The sequence below is a fragment of the Dendrobates tinctorius genome, unplaced genomic scaffold, assembly GCF_039654945.1.
Source record: "Dendrobates tinctorius isolate UK_male_01 unplaced genomic scaffold, ASM3965494v1 ptg000129l, whole genome shotgun sequence".
Classification (NCBI taxonomy): domain Eukaryota; kingdom Metazoa; phylum Chordata; class Amphibia; order Anura; family Dendrobatidae; genus Dendrobates; species Dendrobates tinctorius.
This window is the reverse complement of record NW_027361797.1, coordinates 48,748,387-48,768,387: the sequence shown is the minus strand read 5'-3', so window position 1 is coordinate 48,768,387 and position 20,001 is coordinate 48,748,387. Positions and strand designations below refer to the sequence as shown.

Here is a 20,001-nt window from a genome sequence, read left to right as displayed (position 1 = left end):
TAACCTCCATAGCTAGTGACAGGCAATGCCTAGCTGCTCCCCTAACCTCCATAGCTAGTGACAGGCAATGCCTAGCTGCTCCCCTAACCTCCATAGCTAGTGACAGGCAATGCCTAGCTGCCCCCCTAACCTCCATAGCTAGTGACAGGCAATGCCTAGCTGCCCCCTAATCTCCATAGCTAGTGACAGGCAATGCCTAGCTGCTCCCCTAACCTCCATAGCTAGTGACAGGCAATGCCTAGCTGCCCCCCTAACCTCCATAGCTAGTGACAGGCAATGCCTAGCTGCCCCCCTAACCTCCATAGCTAGTGACAGGCAATGCCTAGCTGCCCCCTAACCTCCATAGCTAGTGACAGGCAATGCCTAGCTGCCCCCTAATCTCCATAGCTAGTGACAGGCTGCCCCCTAATCTCCATAGCTAGTGACAGGCTGCCCCCTAATCTCCATAGCTAGTGACAGGCTGCCCCCTAACCTCCATAGCTAGTGACAGGCAATGCCTAGCTGCTCCCCTAACCTCCATAGCTAGTGACAGGCAATGCCTAGCTGCCCCCTAACCTCCATAGCTAGTGACAGGCAATGCCTAGCTGCCCCCTAATCTCCATAGCTAGTGACAGGCTGCCCCCTAATCTCCATAGCTAGTGACAGGCTGCCCCCTAATCTCCATAGCTAGTGACAGGCTGCCCCCCTAACCTCCATAGCTAGTGACAGGCAATGCCTAGCTGCCCCCCTAACCTCCATAGCTAGTGACAGGCAACGCCTAGCTGCCCCCTAATCTCCATAGCTGGTGACAGGCAATGCCTAGCTGCCCCCTAATCTCCATAGCTAGTGACAGGCAATGCCTAGCTGCCCCCCTAACCTCCATAGCTAGTGACAGGCTGCTCCCTAACCTCCATAGCTAGTGACAGGCAATGCCTAGCTGCTCCCCTAACCTCCATAGCTAGTGACAGGCAATGCCTAGCTGCCCCCTAATCTCCATAGCTGGTGACAGGCAATACCTAGCTGCCCCCTAATCTCCATAGCTAGTGACAGGCAATGCCTAGCTGCCCCCCTAATCTCCATAGCTAGTGACAGGCTGCCCCCTAATCTCCATAGCTAGTGACAGGCTGCCCCCTAATCTCCATAGCTAGTGACAGGCTGCCCCCCTAACCTCCATAGCTAGTGACAGGCAATGCCTAGCTGCCCCCCTAACCTCCATAGCTAGTGACAGGCAATGCCTAGCTGCCCCCTAATCTCCATAGCTGGTGACAGGCAATGCCTAGCTGCCCCCTAATCTCCATAGCTAGTGACAGGCAATGCCTAGCTGCCCCCCTAACCTCCATAGCTAGTGACAGGCAATGCCTAGCTGCCCCCTAATCTCCATAGCTAGTGACAGGCAATGCCTAGCTGCCCCCCTAACCTCCATAGCTAGTGACAGGCTGCTCCCTAACCTCCATAGCTAGTGACAGGCAATGCCTAGCTGCCCCCTAACCTCCATAGCTAGTGACAGGCAATGCCTAGCTGCCCCCTAACCTCCATAGCTAGTGACAGGCAATGCCTAGCTGCCCCCTAATCTCCATAGCTAGTGACAGGCAATGCCTAGCTGCCCCCCTAACCTCCATAGCTAGTGACAGGCTGCTCCCTAATCTCCATAGCTAGTGACAGGCAATGCCTAGCTGCTCCCCTAATCTCCATAGCTAGTGACAGGCAATGCCTAGCTGCTCCCCTAATCTCCATAGCTAGTGACAGGCAATGCCTAGCTGCCCCCCTAACCTCCATAGCTAGTGACAGGCAATGCCTAGCTGCCCCCTAATCTCCATAGCTAGTGACAGGCAATGCCTAGCTGCCCCCTAATCTCCATAGCTGGTGACAGGCAATGCCTAGCTGCCCCCTAATCTCCATAGCTAGTGACAGGCAATGCCTAGCTGCCCCCCTAACCTCCATAGCTAGTGACAGGCAATGCCTAGCTGCCCCCTAATCTCCATAGCTAGTGACAGGCAATGCCTAGCTGCCCCCCTAACCTCCATAGCTAGTGACAGGCTGCTCCCTAACCTCCATAGCTAGTGACAGGCAATGCTTAGCTGCCCCCTAACCTCCATAGCTAGTGACAGGCAATGCCTAGCTGCCCCCCTAACCTCCATAGCTAGTGACAGGCAATGCCTAGCTGCCCCCTAACCTCCATAGCTAGTGACAGGCAATGCCTAGCTGCCCCCTAATCTCCATAGCTAGTGACAGGCAATGCCTAGCTGCCCCCTAATCTCCATAGCTAGTGACAGGCAATGCCTAGCTGCCCCCCTAACCTCCATAGCTAGTGACAGGCTGCTCCCTAATCTCCATAGCTAGTGACAGGCAATGCCTAGCTGCCCCCTAACCTCCATAGCTAGTGACAGGCAATGCCTAGCTGCCCCCTAATCTCCATAGCTAGTGACAGGCTGCCCCCCTAACCTCCATAGCCGGTGACTGGCAGGCAGTGTGTAGCTGACAGGCAGGCAGTGTTGAGAACCTGCCCACCACTTGGCTGTTTGTGGTGGTGTTGCTTAGTACAGGCAGAGGGGGCGGTGCATGGAGGTTGGCAATGCTGTATAATCTCTTGCTCCAGATTATTTCGCTCTCCCAGCAGCAGAGAGCTGTGAGCAGCTGACATCCCTCTGGAGTTACTGGTTCACCCTGCTGCTGCTTCCTCGCTCTGGGATTTATAGCGTTTTCCATCCAGGTGGGACTCCAGGGAGCTGCTGCCTCACTGACCACTGTGCAGAAGATCTAGTGTTGGAAAACTTGGTTCCTTGTGCCTCTTCCTCTGAGACAGACCCAGTGCTCGCTGCCTTTGTGCATGTAATGATTGGGAAGGGAGGGGGGTCCATAGGAGCTCCATGCAGACAGGTGATGGGCGTTTCAGTGGAGATCTAGAGCTGCCTCCTTGGGCTTTTATGTTGGTCTGATCAGTGCACAACATGCAGACCCTGAGCCTTATTGCCTGGTAGAGATCAACCCATCTGCAAAAAAAAAAAAGGAGAAAGAGAGAAGCAGGTTGGTCCTGGAGAACCCACCCAACCCCTCCAAACGTCCAGCAGATCCAACACATTGGTGGGGTGTTGATCCCCCTCTAAGGGATGGTACTGACTCCCCCAGACACAGGAGCAGTTCTGCAGCTCCTACATCAAGACATTGCATTGTCATTCAGTAATAAGTGCAGCAGAACGCAATGACGAGCTGGGCTTGGATTTTGCTTCTAGGCGTCTGCTACCTGTCTTCTTCATTCTGCGAGGTAGGTCTTCATCTTCTCTATATGTTCCTTGTGCAGAGAACCTTGTTTGTACAGCACTGTGTGCATTGCCTACACTGCCTCCCATGCACCAGCAGCCTTCCTCACACTTGCACTAAGGGCAGGGCTGGAAAGACCTATAGTGCTAATCCTTGACTCACCAGAACCTCAGATCTTGAGGAGCTTCATGCCATAACCATGCTGCCAGTCACCTGCACTTGGGCAAGTTGCAGACTTTAAAGTAACCATGCACATTAAAGTCTAGTAAAGTCTAACCAACATCCAACCTTTTATATGTCTGCCAACACCCCCATTTTCCTACTAAACTGCGTTGGGCATCAAAGGTGCCCATTGTCCTCATGACTATGCTTCTCCATCCTTTCTAGACTATGGCCTGAAAATATTCTAAATTTCATTTATTTTTTTTTTCTTCTGCCAATTCTATATTTCCATAATTTCATCAGATGTGTAGGATAATTGACAGTTCTGTTTCCCAGGAGGTTCTGCAGTAGATGCAGATGTTCCTACAGCCTCCCCCAAGTGGTTCTGGTGCAGCCTTTTCTGCATTGGCCTCCCATGGTGGCTTTACTAACGAAGTCCTAGGTAGTAGTATACACGCCATTGACTAGTGCAGTGAACCACATTCTGAGTCCATGCCTAGACAAGATTAGGGCATGTTCAAGCACATTGGACTTCGAAATGCTATTTTCCACCCTTCCTTCTCGTACAGTACTATGTGGAAGGCCCTACCACACATGTGCTCCAGTGTCATAGATCCTCGCCGGGCACATCTGTCTTGGGTACAAAAGTTACCAAGCTATAATTAATGGGGATTTGAAGGATCCTAATGGGGAAGAAAATGAACTGAAATGTAATGGCATTGCAGTTTGTAGTGTTTAGAGGGGGGGGGGATATTGCTAATATTTGCCTTTGCCTTGCATTAGAATCTCAAGGAATTATATAAAAAATATCCTACTACCCAAGATCAAGTTCAAGGATGATGCATTTATTTTTTTTTATTGTTGCTACATTTACTATTTTTATTTACATCTTTTATTATAGTGATGTTACATTTTGTTTCAATGTTAAGGTTTCATTAAACAGTTTTTAGCTGGGTGTAGCTGCTCCTATGGCATGATGGGCGTCCTCCAGCACAGACGGATCCGTAGTCCTTTGCACAGTGAACCATGCCCCCATAACATGTGAGAACTGGGGCATAGCTGGTAAACTTTTAAGGCTCTGCTTTTCTTATACACTAGATTATATCCCTGGCTTTCGTCAAGGGGAAAAGTCCAATCCTGGTGCTTTCTTTTTGATGGAAGTGATCTATGAATTTTATTTATTTTTTTTTTTGTCTTCCATCCTTAAAGTGTTGTGTTTTTTTTTTTTTTTGTTTTTTTTTTTTTTTCAGATCACCTGCAGACTGTAGTGCAGGTTTTGGTGGTTGCTTGTCTGTGAGCCCCCACCGTTCAATACAAAAAAAAAGAAAAAAAAATCCCTTGTTGACTTCATGGCTAAATGGTAGCCATTACCTGCCTGTGGGCTTTTTCCTCAAGGAGTTTTGTTTTCTGTACCCGCCTCATGTGGTGATCTTCAAAGCCTCTACTTGTTTCTTTCATATAACGCTACTACAGGTTGAACTACCTAAACCGTGCAACCACTTCAGTGACTGAGGTTATAGGGGGGTGGGTGGGCTTACATGTAGAGGATTGTATAACTATAAATAGGAATCCTTAGAACTTAAAGGGTTAAAAAACACTAATGCACGTAATTATTTGACTGAAGAGCTAGCAATTTATTTTTTTTTTTTAATAAAGAGGTCAGTATTGCTGATGGTATCTGACTAGGCCCCACGCACTGGTTAGTTCTGACGTTTTCTGCTTGCCCTTTAGCTATAGAGTAGGACACAGTGAGCTGATTTTCCATTTCTTGCCTTTATGTCTTGCCTTCCAGACTGCTGACATTCTCCCTTTAGAGAAAACACAGACACCTTTTTTTTTTTTTTTTTTTTGCAAGTCTAGTTTGCTTCTGTTATACAACTGACTTGATTTCAAGTCCTCCGCTCCCCCTAGTAGTAAAAAAAAGGGCAGGGGAAATGACATTTTTATTGACTCCTTTTGAGAATGTGAGGTGGTGACGTTTTGTTTTTGGGTGACGTTTAGTTTTTTGGGAGACGTTCGTCCCCTCTTCCCTTTTTTTTTTTTTTTTTTTTTTTTTTTTTTTGATATTGAGAATAATTGGATCTTCTCCACATATTTTGAATCGGGGGCAACCCCCTCCATCCCTTCTTAGGTACTTTTTTTTTGTCCCTCTCTGCTGGAGGTTCTTCTCAGTCTCGCAAGCAATGCACGCTTAGTTCTAAGGGAGGATCTGGCATGTTTGCCGTAGATTAAATAGTGGGAGTGGATTATCATTGGGAAGTGTCTATGAACTGTATTTTTTTTTTTGAAAATGTGTTTCTTCCCTGGCTGCATTAAGGAAGCAGAGATCCCTCAGGAGCTGATCGAGAAACTGGCTCACAGTGAAATCCACACCATCAGCGACCTACAGCGCCTCCTGGAGATTGATTCCGTAGGTAAATTCAATTTCCTTTTTACCTTCTCATGTTTATCTCTGGTTTATGAATGTGGTTACCCTACGATCCCTTATTTTATTTTATTTTTTTCCTCTTTAGTTGCTCACAAATGGTTAAACGTGCAGAATAAAGGTCAGATTCTGGGCCAATAAAAGGGCAGCTGAGCTATTGATAATCTAACAGGGCTTATAATGGGTGGGTGTGACTTGACTTCTCTCTTTTGGAGAAAAGAGGCCCAGGCATTGGGAGATGGCGGTATAAAAGGTGACCTGTGTTCATGTTCATTGCCTTGTCTCCGAAGAAAAGGCGTTGGTGGAAGAGGCTGCGAAGGTAATGGTTTCAGTGGTGGTGTATTTTACCGGCCATCTGTTGCTTTCGAAAGGAAATGTCAACTTGTAACGATCCGAACGTATCAATGGACGTTACAAAAAAAAATATTTTCTTGTTTAGTACGACACAATGTGTCACAATTGACAAAAAAAAGTGCCGTAGTTATGAATGGGGGAAGAGGTTTCTGGGACGCTTGTCAACAGATTTGGCTTTTTATGGGTTCTTCTTTACGTTGATGCATTTTAAGTAAATACACAGATCTGACTCGTCGTTTTTTCTTTAGCCCATGTCCTGTCGTAGAATGGAAAACCAGATATGGAAACCCCTTTTTGCTTTGTTTCCATTTCTGATTTGGGGTAAAAAAGAAAATATATCAAAGTGCATTTATAGAATGAGACTGATCACTGACTCATTTTGGAAATCATGTCTTCATCTATGATGAATACCTTGCACCAATTCTTGTTTTTTTTTTTTGTTTTTTTGTTTTAATGTGGCACTATTGATATGTTATATGTGCACTAACAAAACGGTTTGCATTGCTTTGAAAAATATTGGGGATTAATTTTGGGCACTTTGTCGATCTTCGTGTGGGTCAGCACGGGGGTGTTAAAAAAAATGTTTGATTGTGGAATCTAATCATATATAGAAGTTGTTTCCTAAACTCCAGTCCTCACCGCCCCCCACAGGTCATGTTTTCAGGATTTCCAGAGTTTTGCCTGTGTAAGAGAATTCCTGATGCCTTGATGATACTTTTCAACCACTTGTGCAATAGTAAGGGAATCCTGAGAACATGACCTGTTGGGGAGCCATGAGGGCTGGCTGTTTGGGGAAACGCTGATATATAGCGTGGAACGGAATCCATGCCAGATAATTGTTTCAGAATGGTTTACAAGAAATATTTCTTATTACTACGAGAGATACTCCTGACCCTAAGTTTTCTTGAAGCCACCTTGGATCTTACATGCTGATGTATGTGGAGGAGATGACAACGTCAACTTTTAGAATGGGTAGTCTACATGGATTGGCTTCATGGCTGTATTCCAACTTGGCCAGGAATTACTTATAACCCTTAAAATTTACCAATAGTCTGATCTTTTGGGTTCTTGTACCCAACTTCTAGAAAGGGACAACTTGAACTCACCCCCCCGCCCCCAGTTAATCTCCAAAATTGTCCCCCATAGCGATCATGGTAGATCGTCTCAACCACCATTCCACTTTTTAGCAGCTTGCCCTCATCTGATGTGTTTCAAAATTGGGAGTTACATTTTGAAAAAAAAACAAACCCCCCCCCAAAACCCCCACTTCTTTTGTAACAAAATTACCCAATATTTTTTTATAAAGCCTTAGGGAAGAAATGTAATAATTATTCCAATTATCCAGGATTTTCTGGCACCAGATATATATATATTTTTTATAGCCGTCTACCTGTTGACAGCAATGTTTTTTGTTTTTCTCCTTTTTCTGAGCTATGAACCAGAGAGAGATTATGCCTGGTGGTGAAAAGATAGTTGACAATAGCCGTGTTATGACGGTGTCTCTAATGAATAGGCAAGGCTCTTTGATAACGTCGGGGTGGTAGCTTCTGTTGAGTGCATGCCTTTAGCGATTTTAGTCTGTGTTGCTTTTGATGTCGTGTTGGGACCTCCCCAACTTTGGCCGTAGTCATAAATAATAAAAAGCAATTATTTGTAGGGTATTAAACAAATCAGTGGTGGAGGATCGGGAAGCCTGTTGTAACAAGACTGCAAGGCTAATTTCCCTTGGATCCAAACAATTGTCTAGCAGGGCTGTAGGACACAGAAAGCTCCTTGCTTCATTCACACATCCTTTACCGTGGGCATAATTGCAGGTCTGTTCGTATAGGCCAGGTTTTCTGCTTCACAACCTCCCTTTTGCCACTGAGCTTTGAGCAGGTAATGAAGCACTGCGGTCCCAGACAGCTGATTGTGCATGTTTAAGATAAAAGAAGCTTTTATCTTGAAAGGAGGGAAATAATGCTGAACTTCCAATTAAACATGGTAACATTTCTCTGTCCATATGGTAAAAAAATGTGCAGATGTGACATCAGCAGAGGAGATGGATGCATGGACCGAGCAGTGGAGAGATGCACCGATGTTCCCTAGGCCCAATGCACTGTCAAATTCTATATTCGATGGGATGGATGTTTCGAGTACAGTTTGGTTTATTTTTGGTTGTGTGTTTTTTTTTTTTTTTTTTTTTTGTTTTGTTTTTTTTTCCTCTGGTTCGCTTAGAAAAGACTTGGATATGTTCACAAGGGGTTGGTTTGTTAAATTTGCATAAAATCCACCTACAACGTTGCAGAAAGATCTACTCCAAATATGTAACCTGTGTATCGCGCATTGTCAGACTGGGTTGCCAAGGGCCTACTAGTAGATATGAGCGAATTTGTTCGTATTTTGGCCCTGAATCTGATTTTGACATATTCGGGCCGAACGTATGTCTTATGATCAGTTCCGAACATATTCGGTAATTTCTACTCCCATTGACTCTGACGTTCCGCTGTATTTGAATATTGCAAAAACAGTATTCGAATCCGATCGTATTCGGGACCGAATCCGAACAAATTCGCTCATCTCTACCCACTAGTAACTAACTCCAGGGTCCCACTTCTCGGCTACATGCAAATGTGAGCTTATCCTCAATCACAAATGTATATAACAATGGACTGGTAGATCATTGGATGAATAACATGTTGTCTTTGTCTGTACGTAGTGATTCCAGTACATTGTGCCAAGTACCGCTTGTATAAGAGGGTGGTGGTTCACTCTTGGACAGTGGCCCACCGGAGGATTCTCCCGTTGGCCAGTCCAAACCTCATTCTGCAGTAGAAACCAAAGATGTTGAGGCAGATTTGAACTACCCATATGTATGGACATAGGTCCTGTTCAATAGAGCTATATGTCGGGGATGTGGGCAGAAAAAGAGGCCATATGTACGTCAATGGGACATGTTTTCTTGGTGTTCTTCACTTTGGTTACACAATTATTTTGCACCAAAATCCATGTGAAAGACTCTGTGAACACTCCCTTATAGCTTCTTTCTTTCTACTTTCCCTCCTTTTAGATTCACTCTTTTAGAACAAAGAAACGTATATTAAGATATTCTGGAATTCATCTTCACTGTCGGTATTCCTTAATGTAAACTAGCAATGGAATAAAGGAAGAAAAAAACCCTCTTGCACCATCTATAAAGACATAAAGAGCATAGAAAGTTGAATCGAATGATACCTTGATATCTGTAATTTAATGAAAGATTCCAGAGAAGATCACTTTTTTTAATGTGTAAATGAGCTCAAAACCTCTCTTCCAGAGTAGGGTCTTTCCTAGAGATCTTTTAAGCTCATTTACATATTTGAAAATTGTGGATTTCTCTCGGAACCATTCATCAAATTTAAAATATCAAGGTATCGTTTGAGTCGATTTTCTATGACCAGCATGTCCACATAGACAGCTTAGGAAGGTTGATTTTTCTGATGGATTTCCTTTAAGGTGCATACTTCTATTTGGCAAGTGGTTTTGTATTAAGTAGGCTTTTTAGGGCATATTAATTCTTACTAGACATGATTTGGACACTGTCATTGGTTCTGTATGACTGCCTTATGTTGTTGCTGGTATGGGGGTATTACATGTGTTAAAGGGGCCTGCTTTTGTGTCCGTAGACCTTTTTTTGTTTAAAACTAGCCCTGAGTCTCCACACAATGCGTGTGGCTACTAGTTGGGCTAAGAAAGAATCTGAGAGGGCGACCTGCCATGTGACCCTAAACTATGGAAAACAAAAGTTTTGCGTATATCAAGTGGTTTACTTACTTCTTGAGTAGTTAAATAGGCGGACCCCCTTTTTTTTTTTTCACAGATATGACTGAGACGTAACTATTATGGCACTTACTAATATTTAAGTATTACATGGTCTACTCCTTTTGTTTAGTGCTATCTTAGGCCGGTTTCACACGCCTGATGTTTCCTGTACCGGAAAAACCGTTACCGGAGGAGTCCGTGTGTCAATTTGTCACATTTTTGTGGCATCCGTGTATTGAAACAATTTGTTTCAATGTTAACCCTATGACTTTTAAAACGCACACGGATGCCATCCATGTGCGGTACGTGTTTACACGGACCCATTGACTTTCATAGGTCCGTGTGATCCGTGCTGTTGCTCAAAAACTGGCATGTCAGTGTGTTTTGCACACGGTCTGTCAAAACACGCTGACACGTACATACACCCATTCATTTAAATGGGTCTACGTACGTCAGTGTCTCCGGTACGTGAGAAAACTGTCACCACACGTACCGGAGATACTGACGTGTGAAACCGGCCTTAGTCACAGGCTGCACTGCTTTCAACTTCTCAGTGTCCACTGATGGAGGAGCATGTGACCGAACCTGTGATCCGCTTCCTCCAAGGAAAAACACTGCATGGGGAAAGCTGTTTTTTAATTGGTAGTTCACTGATGGGCCGGTCTGGTCACATGCTCCGCCATCAGTAGCCATTCTGAGACTAGGAGGGCAGTGCAGCAGGTGTGGATGGCTTCGCTAAAACTTGGAAGATGTGTAATACTTGTATGTTAGGAAGTGCCCCACCCCCAACACACACGACAAAATAATATGGACACCCCCTTTAACTGCTATGTATTTTTTTTAACTTTTGTAATATGACAACCTCCCCCAGTGTGAACTTGGAGTATGACTATTACACTGCCTTTGGGTTATGTATAATTATAAAAATGTGAAGCCGCAAGAAACCTCTGTAATCTTCCTTGGCACGTATACCATCTCCAACGTCATTACTTGATTTATTCATGAAGATGGATCTTGTCTGCATATAGTGTTACTCTGGTAGTGTATGCAGTGGAAATATGTTAAATTTTTAACATTGTCTGCAAGCAGCAAGGTTCGATTACCAAGAAAAAAGTGGAAAAAATATATAAAATTAAAATAAATATATATATAGCCTATTTCCAAAAGTATGATACCCTTACCATACTGTTGTGGTCCTTTCCACTAACCATTTGCAGACCCCTTACTATAGAAATATATACAGCAGGTCTTAGTGTCGCCTCCTAGTGGAGAAAAGAGGAATGAATTACAATCTGATGTGCGACTGATCTCAGGCATAAAATGCATCGCCCGGTTACTTCTAGGACAATGCTGATCCAACAACGTCTGATAAATATAATATGCAATTAAAAAGCATTGTTGTATTCAGGAAAATGGCGGCATATGACCTGGATTAGTTTGCATAAGGCCTGACCTTCCAAAGCTTATGTCATAACTTGCAATGTGGCATTAAAGCCTTATCATGCCGCGATTTGAAGCCGAGCCGAGGAAGCGAGTGACATTTTTATCCACTGCTAAAATAAAATGACAGCGGGGCAGGAAGAGATTCGGTTGGGACGTGCTATATACAGAATGTAATTACACGAGAGTTGAGGACTACCTAAAATAACTTTTAGCCTGACAGATATGCAAGTACCTTGGCCATTGAAGGTGGTTCTGATATCTACGTAGCATCGTTTTGGCACATCTTGTGTTTTTTAACCATTTATTACAGGAACTGACGTCTTGGGGACACTTAAGGACCCTGCTTAGTAATTTATTTTCAGGGGAAAAAGGTCTGGCAAAACTGATGGTGAGTATACATATGGCTGTATTAAGATGAAGGCAGCACTGTGGTTGCTATCGTTCATAGCATCCAATCACAGTGCAGCTTTCATTTCTTATATGGCTTAGTTGAAATGAAAGCTGCACTGTGACTGGTTGTTATGGGCAACAAGGCCAGATTTTCTGATCAGGCTTATTCAGTAGGCCTCAATTATCAAAAATTTTCCCCAAGCAAGCACTTGGCCTGAATAATTTAAACTATGTTGCCAGAAATGTTACATCAGTCAGGCCTAGGTTGTGGTGAATTGTACACCCCTAAAGCAGCGTACATTTTGATGAATTAGACAGGCAGGCTTAGTCTCGCCCTGTTCATTCATGCTTCACTCATTTTTGGCTAAGACTGGTGTAAAAATCGCCAAGTTGCAGACGTTTTGCAACATTTGAAGGTGCTTTATGAGTAGGGACCACTGCCTGTATTGTCCATAGCAGCCAATGACAGGCTAGCTTTCATTTCTTAACTGCTTTGTTGAAATAAAAGCTGCACTGTGATTGGTTGCTGTGGCCAACAAAGACCGTGTTTCTTTCAAACAGTTTGGATAAATGAGGCCCATTATAATGTGTCTGATCATAAAATTTGCTCTTGACGGCCATACCAACCAGTCGCAGTACAGCTTTCATGTCAACAAAGCCACATTAGAAATGAAAGCTGCACTGTGATTGGTTCCTCTGGACAAAAAAGATAATTTTGACAGATTGTGAGCCCTCAGATTCCCGAATACTGTTTCTTAAGTGGTAGCTGAAATGGAATCTCCCCCCAAAAAATAAAAAACTGGCTTGGCTATTGCTAGATTAGATTAACATGAATATAATGTGAATTTTTGTAATTTATTTTTGTTCCCTGTTGATCTATGTGAGTTATTGTGAGCTTAATCTTGTTTTGTCTACTTGGGCCCATAGATCAATGCAAGGCGACTCCATTCTGGGCTTCTGAAAAAAGTAATTGCATTTTTTGGCAGATGTTAAAACGAATGCCAATACCTAGTCATTCCACGTAGGAGCACCTAATTTCTTTTTTTTGTCTTGTTTACTTGGCGCGCCTCCATTTTGCCATTTTGTTGGTAACGATCAAGTTGCATTTTCAGATACATTACAGAACTAATTGTCGTATATTTTATCCATTCTCTAAACATTGTCAGTACATCAGGGTATAAAAAATTTAAGTGAAACTATTTGGGCACTTTCCAAAAAAGCATTCTAAATCAACCGTTGGCAACATCTTGCCCCCCCCCACCTCCTAGAGCGTCTAAAGCAGAATAAGATATGTAGAATATGGAAGCCATGGATGCTGGATCAAAGCTTTTTATGTCGAGGGTAATGACTGAGACAAACATTGCCTGCAGAATTATCTGCAGCAAAGAATGTAAAAATGGTGATGGATCTTGAATTTTACTAGACAGTATAATGAAGACCATAAACCAGTTAAAAATATTATTGAAATTAAAATTGTTCACTTTTCTTTTTTTTTTTTTTTATTGTGTCATACTACAAAGCTAAGACTCTGTAGAATAGAAGTAAGGCTAGAACTACATCAAGGTGACACTGGGTAAATCAAGTGATCAAAAATGGCCACACCGTGCGTGACTCGGAAGGAGCCGTCTCTTGGGTTTCCCTCACAATTTTAGATATTGTGTGTAGGACAATGACACCTTTTGTTGGTTCTCTAGGATGTGTTAGCTGCTGCTCTTGATCCCTTCCCCGACCTCCAGATCCTCTGCCCATGTGATGAATAGAAGACAAGGTAGCAAAGTAGGGGTACAAAGGCCACTCAAATATGTTGTATAGTCAACTTAATTATGGGTTTCACGGAACCCCCTTCACCAGGACAATATCTCAAACATTTTTATGTATGAGGTTGCTGTGATTGGATCCACCGGTTTGTTACTGCAACAAATCTGCGCAGCATCTGAATCGCTAACACGGTAGTGTCACGATTCCTCCGCTTGGTGTGCCATGGATGCAGTGAGTGACAACTCTGTTGTCCAATTTAGTGCAGGGACTTGCTGAGCTGTCAGTATTTTGATAGACTGCTCAGCCATCCAATCTGAGATTGGGAGGTGCTGAGCTTCCTTCTGGTTTTCTCTGTTCTAAATTATCACCCAGCTACTTGGCTAGATGTCAGCCCCAAATCTCTGCCAATTATAACATTTGCTTGGTGGTTCTTTGCCTTGTATCCTGTGCTCTGATTGTTCATCTATTGCTGCCTAGTCTTGGACCTCGTTCTGACCATCTGTTTGCCTAGCCCTTTTTTTTTCCTGATCTGCTATCTTCCTGGTATTCTGATCTTGGACTGTGACCTGACTACGCCTTTGTCTTTCCCCTTTAGTTTACAATGTGCTCTCTTGGTATCTGATGCCCAAACGTTTGACTCATGGCTTCTGACTAGCGTCAGTTACTTTGTCTTCTATGTTGTGGCCTGTGACCTACCGCAATACAACTGGGTGGAAAATTTTTTTTTAAATGTAAGCCGACCATGTTTATTTATTCTGGAGAAAAAAACTGGGAAAGAAAAAGCACAATAGGGTCTTATCCAATGACTAAGGGGTTTCCGGGTAAAGGAGAGAATTCATTTACCTTGCTAGGTTGCTGAATGGCAACACATAACGGGCATATAACACAGATACTGGTCAAAGAAGACGACCATGAATACAGAGAGAAGATGGCGGTATCACTCATGCACTGCTGATATCAAAATAACAGTGAAGTTAAAACATTTTTTTATTAAACAGGTTTAAAAGTCAACTCGTTTCGAGGTCACGCAGGACCTCTTCATCAGGACTAACCTGATTTATCCTGATGAAGAGGTCCTGCGTGACCTGAAAACGCTTTGACTTTTAAACCTGTTTAAAAAAAAAAAAAAAAAAAATGTTTTCACTTCACTGTTATTTTGATATTAGCAGCACATGAGTGATACCTCCATCTTCACTGTATTTTTTCTGGAGAATATATAATAAGTGTTATTATAAATAAACCAAAAAGAATATTTCAGCTGTCACTGTTTGAAGCTTGGCTGCCTCGGAGCGCCACTTATGCACCTGGCATCCTAGGGGCCTCTGCTATTTGCTAAGCCCTGTAATGTGCATAATGATGTCGCATTAGGTCCAGTGACCAGGCCTCATGCAATGAAATGTTTCCCAGTATGTGCCTGCCAAGGTTATTATTTACCCTACTCTCAATATTCTTCTGTGTCAAAATGTTTTGCCCCCCCCCCCCCATCATTACTGAAATGTGTTGGCCATGTTTTTGTAATCCTGGACATCTTCTCCTAGATCCCATACTATAACTGTTCATAGGTAGTCATGTATTGCATCTTGGTTCCAATTAAGTGGATGTGGCTGAGCTGCAATACCACTTACAAACTGAACAGATGGGGCGTCATTCTGGAGAAGAAAGCAGCCATGTTCGCCTAATCCTGGACAACTGCTCTAAAGATCAGGGTGTTATAGAACAAGTTCTACTGTGGGTAGAGGTTTTGTGATATTCTAACCTGTTGCTTGTTGATGAGTGATTTCTGGAACAAAAAAAATGTTGACTGAGAATGCAACTGTGGCTTATGTGGTAGGATCCTTGACATTTCTAGAGTGACAACTGCACTGTCACTATTTCTTGAATTGCACTGTTACCATTCATTGACCTCCATGAAACTATTGTTAAACAGTTACTACCAGTGTGGACATCATATTGTGGTAGTCTTGAGTAAAGCATTTTTGTAGGCCATATCATTACTGAAATTTGTAGGCGGTCAGATTGCCAGGAACTGCATTCATAATATAATTTAAGGACATACGATGGGCACTGGATAAATGTGGTCTTATACTTTTGTTTTTGAAAAACGAACCACCCGTTTTTTTTTTTTTCGTTTTGTTTTGTTTTATGCCAATGTTTCAGAAGGAAGGAAAAGTACAAACGTATATGTGCATTTCTACGCAAACTTTTTAGATTTTTAGATAGTGTGAACCCTATGTGGTTGTGCTGCCCACGTTAGTTGCGATTTTTGCTTTTACTGTATTTACATGGGACTTAACCTGCATATATTGTACATTGTTATCTTTGTAATGTGTGTGTTTTTTTTTCCTCCCTTTTAGTACCTTCTGATCTATCGGGAGGAACAGGAGGAAACGTAAAAACGCCAACGCGCAACTTCCATCACAATAAACATGTTCAAGAGAAGAGGTCTGTGCCTATCCGAAGGAAGCGAAGTGTTGGTGAGAGAATTTTGATTTTTGTTTTTTTTAATCACTCCTATCTCATTTTTTCATAAAGTATCATCAGTCAGGATTGAATATGGCATGACCTTATATTATCAAGTCTACAGAACTCTAAGCTCTACGCCCTATTAATTCTGATAGACGACGCAAACTAATAGCCCTTGTAGGTGCCAAGGGATGGTACCAATATTGTGACCTTTAACTTATGGACCCAATAATTTTGCATAGAAAATGCAATCTTCTTGGACTCTCCTGACGCTCCATGGATAATCCCAATCGTAAAACAAGTTTTCCACCATTAATAATTGACCTTTTAAACAGTGTCTTATCCAGTGCTGGTAGCTGGTGGGTATTTTCTTAGGAAAAACTGTCAGGACATCGTTGTATATTGCACTAGGAAGTCTACAGACCCAACTCTTCTTTGGAGCATGGAGATGCAACAACATGGTCATTTTTAAGATTTTGACCGCTCCCATCATTAACCTTTGGTTCCAATTACCATGAATCCTTCATATAATAATTTTTTGGTTGCAATTTTATGGAGCACTTTTATATTTTGTTTTATTATGGATTTGTTCTGTTGGCTGTCTTTAGTAGATGTTGGCTAGTTATAGTCTTGATTGACAATATCACCACCTACATGTAAATATCGAAGCCATATGGTGGCTCTGCCTTTCAGAAGTATTTATTGCGGAACCTAATTGACTGTTTTCATTCCTACGAGCAACGATTCATTGTGGAGGTTGTCTGGAGAGATGGCCTTGGATGATTCAGTATGAATGATTATCTACGTGCACATAGACTTTAACTTTCACACTTGCTGAGAGTATATATTTAGCAAGACATGGGTGACAGATTGTATGACTGAGATTGCAGCAGGTGTTTTGCTTAGTCATAACTTTGCTTGATACTTAAATTGTATGATGGGTGCAAATAATCTGAAATAAGTAGCTCTATATTACTGCAGTTGAATGTTTTTTTTTCCTTGGGCATAGAGGGGAGATTTAAAAAAAAAAAAATGAACCCAACGTGCAAAAGATGATGATGATTTCAACAATTTTATTTTTTTTTTTAACAGAGGAAGCTGTCCCTGCAGTCTGCAAAACAAGGACTGTTATTTACGAGATACCTCGTAGCCAAATTGACCCAACATCTGCAAACTTTCTGATATGGCCACCTTGTGTGGAGGTGAAACGTTGCACAGGCTGCTGTAATACCAGCAGTGTTAAATGCCAACCATCAAGAATACACCACCGGAGTGTTAAGGTAGGCAGATTGTCATCCAGCTCTTGACCTGGCCTGGGTCATTTTTGTCTTGGGACATCAGTCCATGGTTGGATCTGTCAGTTCCCCACTATTGGTTTGAGTGATTTTGGTAGCCTACACACCATTATTTTATAATTTTAACCTTTTTGTTTTCTGCTTGATGTTGCCATTAAATGTGTTTTGAGCAAGAATAAACCACAAATGATGACTTTGCCTCCAATGGGGTTGTCTTCTGTTTGGACTTTTGGAGCTCATTCTAGAGTCATGATCTGAAGGATCCGTTTGTGGATCCATCTATTTTTGAGTTCCTTTGCTACTCTACATGGATATCTTTGATTTACTAAATTACGTGTTAGACTAAATCTGTTTAGTTCAAATTCTTCACTTCCCAAGGCTGATCCCAAGACATTCGTTCTGATATATCGATGACCTATATTTCCTGATTACCTCGCTTTTGGCATATTGGACCTTTCCGGATATTTGTTGAAGAAGTACCTTAACACCGTACCCATTCTTTATTGATTTTTAAGGAATGATCCACATTCTAATCTGAATTAAGATATTAGTTAATTGAGTCACAGCAGCACATTATTTATTTTTTTACTTACTGGAGTGCTTACATTGGCCATAGTATTGAATCCAGTCAAGGGAAAAACATTCGCATGGAGTTTGTATGTAAAGTTCTATGTCTTGAACATGCTTGAGTTAACTGGTATCCTACGAAACTGACCCTATAGTATAAATGAATTGGCCTATAGGGAATGGACTAATGCGAGATGTGGAATATAGTGGAGCTACAGTATATAAAGAACAGAGAAATGTAGGTGTCACCAGTAGCTATATGCTGTACTTTTGACAGATTAGTCAGCCATAACACTGGAAAATGCATACTGGTCGATTGTTTTTTTTTTTTTTTTTCTAGATATTACTACTTTAGCTTTGTATTTTTCTTATCTTTTATAATTTGAGCTAAATTCTATATTTTATGTTTTGCTCTTTTTTTTTTTTTTTTTTTTTTATGGGAGAATGTAATTTTACCAAGGATTTTACAAAATCCTGATGAATAACAATCGAGAATATCCATTTTTATTTCTGTGTGGTATAGCGGATATGTAACGTTGGAACAAACTTCAGCTAATTTATCCCACTGATGTTAAAGGACAGAAGGTCAAAGAGCATGTTGGGAGAAAGGGTGTTTAATACTTGAAACTGGAAGCTCACCCCTTCACCTCCCAACGTAGACAAAGGAGCACAGTGTACACCGCAACACCCGCCTCTTTCTTGGGGCTTTATGCAGTTGACAAGCAGCGTTTTCTAATTCTGGACTTGGGACTTGAAGGGCTTTTGTGTGGCGTCATTTAGTAAATTGTACCGGAGAGTCACGCAGGATGTGGTGGAAAGTGTTATATGCTATTGGGTCTATCCATTTTCCTGGAATGTTTAACTTTCTTGACTGTTTGCACAATGTCTAGTTTTATCAAGACTTCCTTTTTTTTTTTAATTAAAATAAAGGCCTTTTTATAATGACAAGGTACTGAGATCATAGAAATTAATTGTTGGCTGAGTACACAGGCACATCCAAAGATCAATAAATGATAACGTCGACTGTTCCCGCAAGGGCATCTGGCTGCATCTTTTACATCAAGTTGGCAACCTTAACGTTTTTTTTTTCCCTTCAAAGTGTAATTATAGAGTGGCTCAGTAACTTAAAATAACTTTCTGTCCTTGGAAAGTTTAGGAAATGAATTTGAAGGACTATTGCAGAAAGTACCATTTTTAAAGAGGATGTCAACTTGATCAGAGCCTTCGTTGTAGGCGTGCTACTTTAGAACAGCACTAGACGTAATCCTTGGTTTAGAAGTCTACGTTACAAGGCTCCCCTCATTCTACTTGCCTTGGCTTTGTCCATGGATTGAGGTGTACGTAGATAATTATAATTGAAACTGTCTAATATTTTGTGAAAACCAGATTTGTTACCTAATACAAATCTACTTTTGAGGTCCCTTTTTTAAAAAAATATAAGGAATGGAATTACGGTAATTTAATTAAAAGCCAACACTTTTGGAGCGGAAATTTGTTGCTTTGTATAATTGATCTATAAATGAACTTTCAGGGCAAAAATATTGACTCTGTATTGACATTCTAGTCATATTAGTGACAAACCATAGGCACAATGGTTGGTATCCAAGTCCTTCTGGGCTGTAGCACCTAGTGTTATATTGATTAAGTGTTTTGTCTTTTTGCTTCCTAATCCACTCCCACAAATAGTCTACATGCCACCCAAATTTAGCTCATTGACCTTTTCAGAGTCTACTGTCTCCAGAATATTTCCCCCATTCTTCATGTACTTGACCAACCCACCACCTCACATAGCAATGATTCATTCTATAAATGCCCTGTCTGTGACTCCCTGCATCTAATGAAAGAGATGATGCCAGACTTGCTCTTTTGATGCAGATTTCCTTCTGGATGTTTGCTGGAGATGATTAATGTTTGAGATGTTCTGAATTATATTTATGGTACTGCATCATTTCCACATCAGTTGGGTCTAATAGAGTCAGGATACCACATCATATTGTGCATTCATCAGTAGTAAAGCATGGGTTATGATTAACTTCAGAGACGCATTTTTGGTTTCTCAAATAGTTGCCTTGTTCTTGGAACTTGGACCTCTGATACTTGCTTGGTTTGTAGATGTGGATTCCAGAA

General features: G+C 42.0%; 1 protein-coding gene across 2 annotated transcripts in view; it reads left to right on the top strand.

The window, feature by feature from the left end:
• The first annotated feature begins 2,566 nt into the window (after positions 1-2,566).
• The window catches only part of PDGFA (platelet derived growth factor subunit A), a 43,128-nt gene continuing 25,693 nt past the window's right edge, over positions 2,567-20,001 (top strand). For both annotated transcript variants that reach the window (XR_012219908.1, XM_073543097.1), the window contains exons 1-4: positions 2,567-3,241; positions 5,717-5,813; positions 15,904-16,023; positions 17,105-17,292. Coding sequence is in view for 1 of the 2 variants with exons in the window: in XM_073543097.1 (XP_073399198.1) it covers positions 3,179-3,241; positions 5,717-5,813; positions 15,904-16,023; positions 17,105-17,292 (468 nt within the window). In the remaining variant the exon portion in view is untranslated. The remainder of the gene's footprint in view (positions 3,242-5,716; positions 5,814-15,903; positions 16,024-17,104; positions 17,293-20,001) is intronic.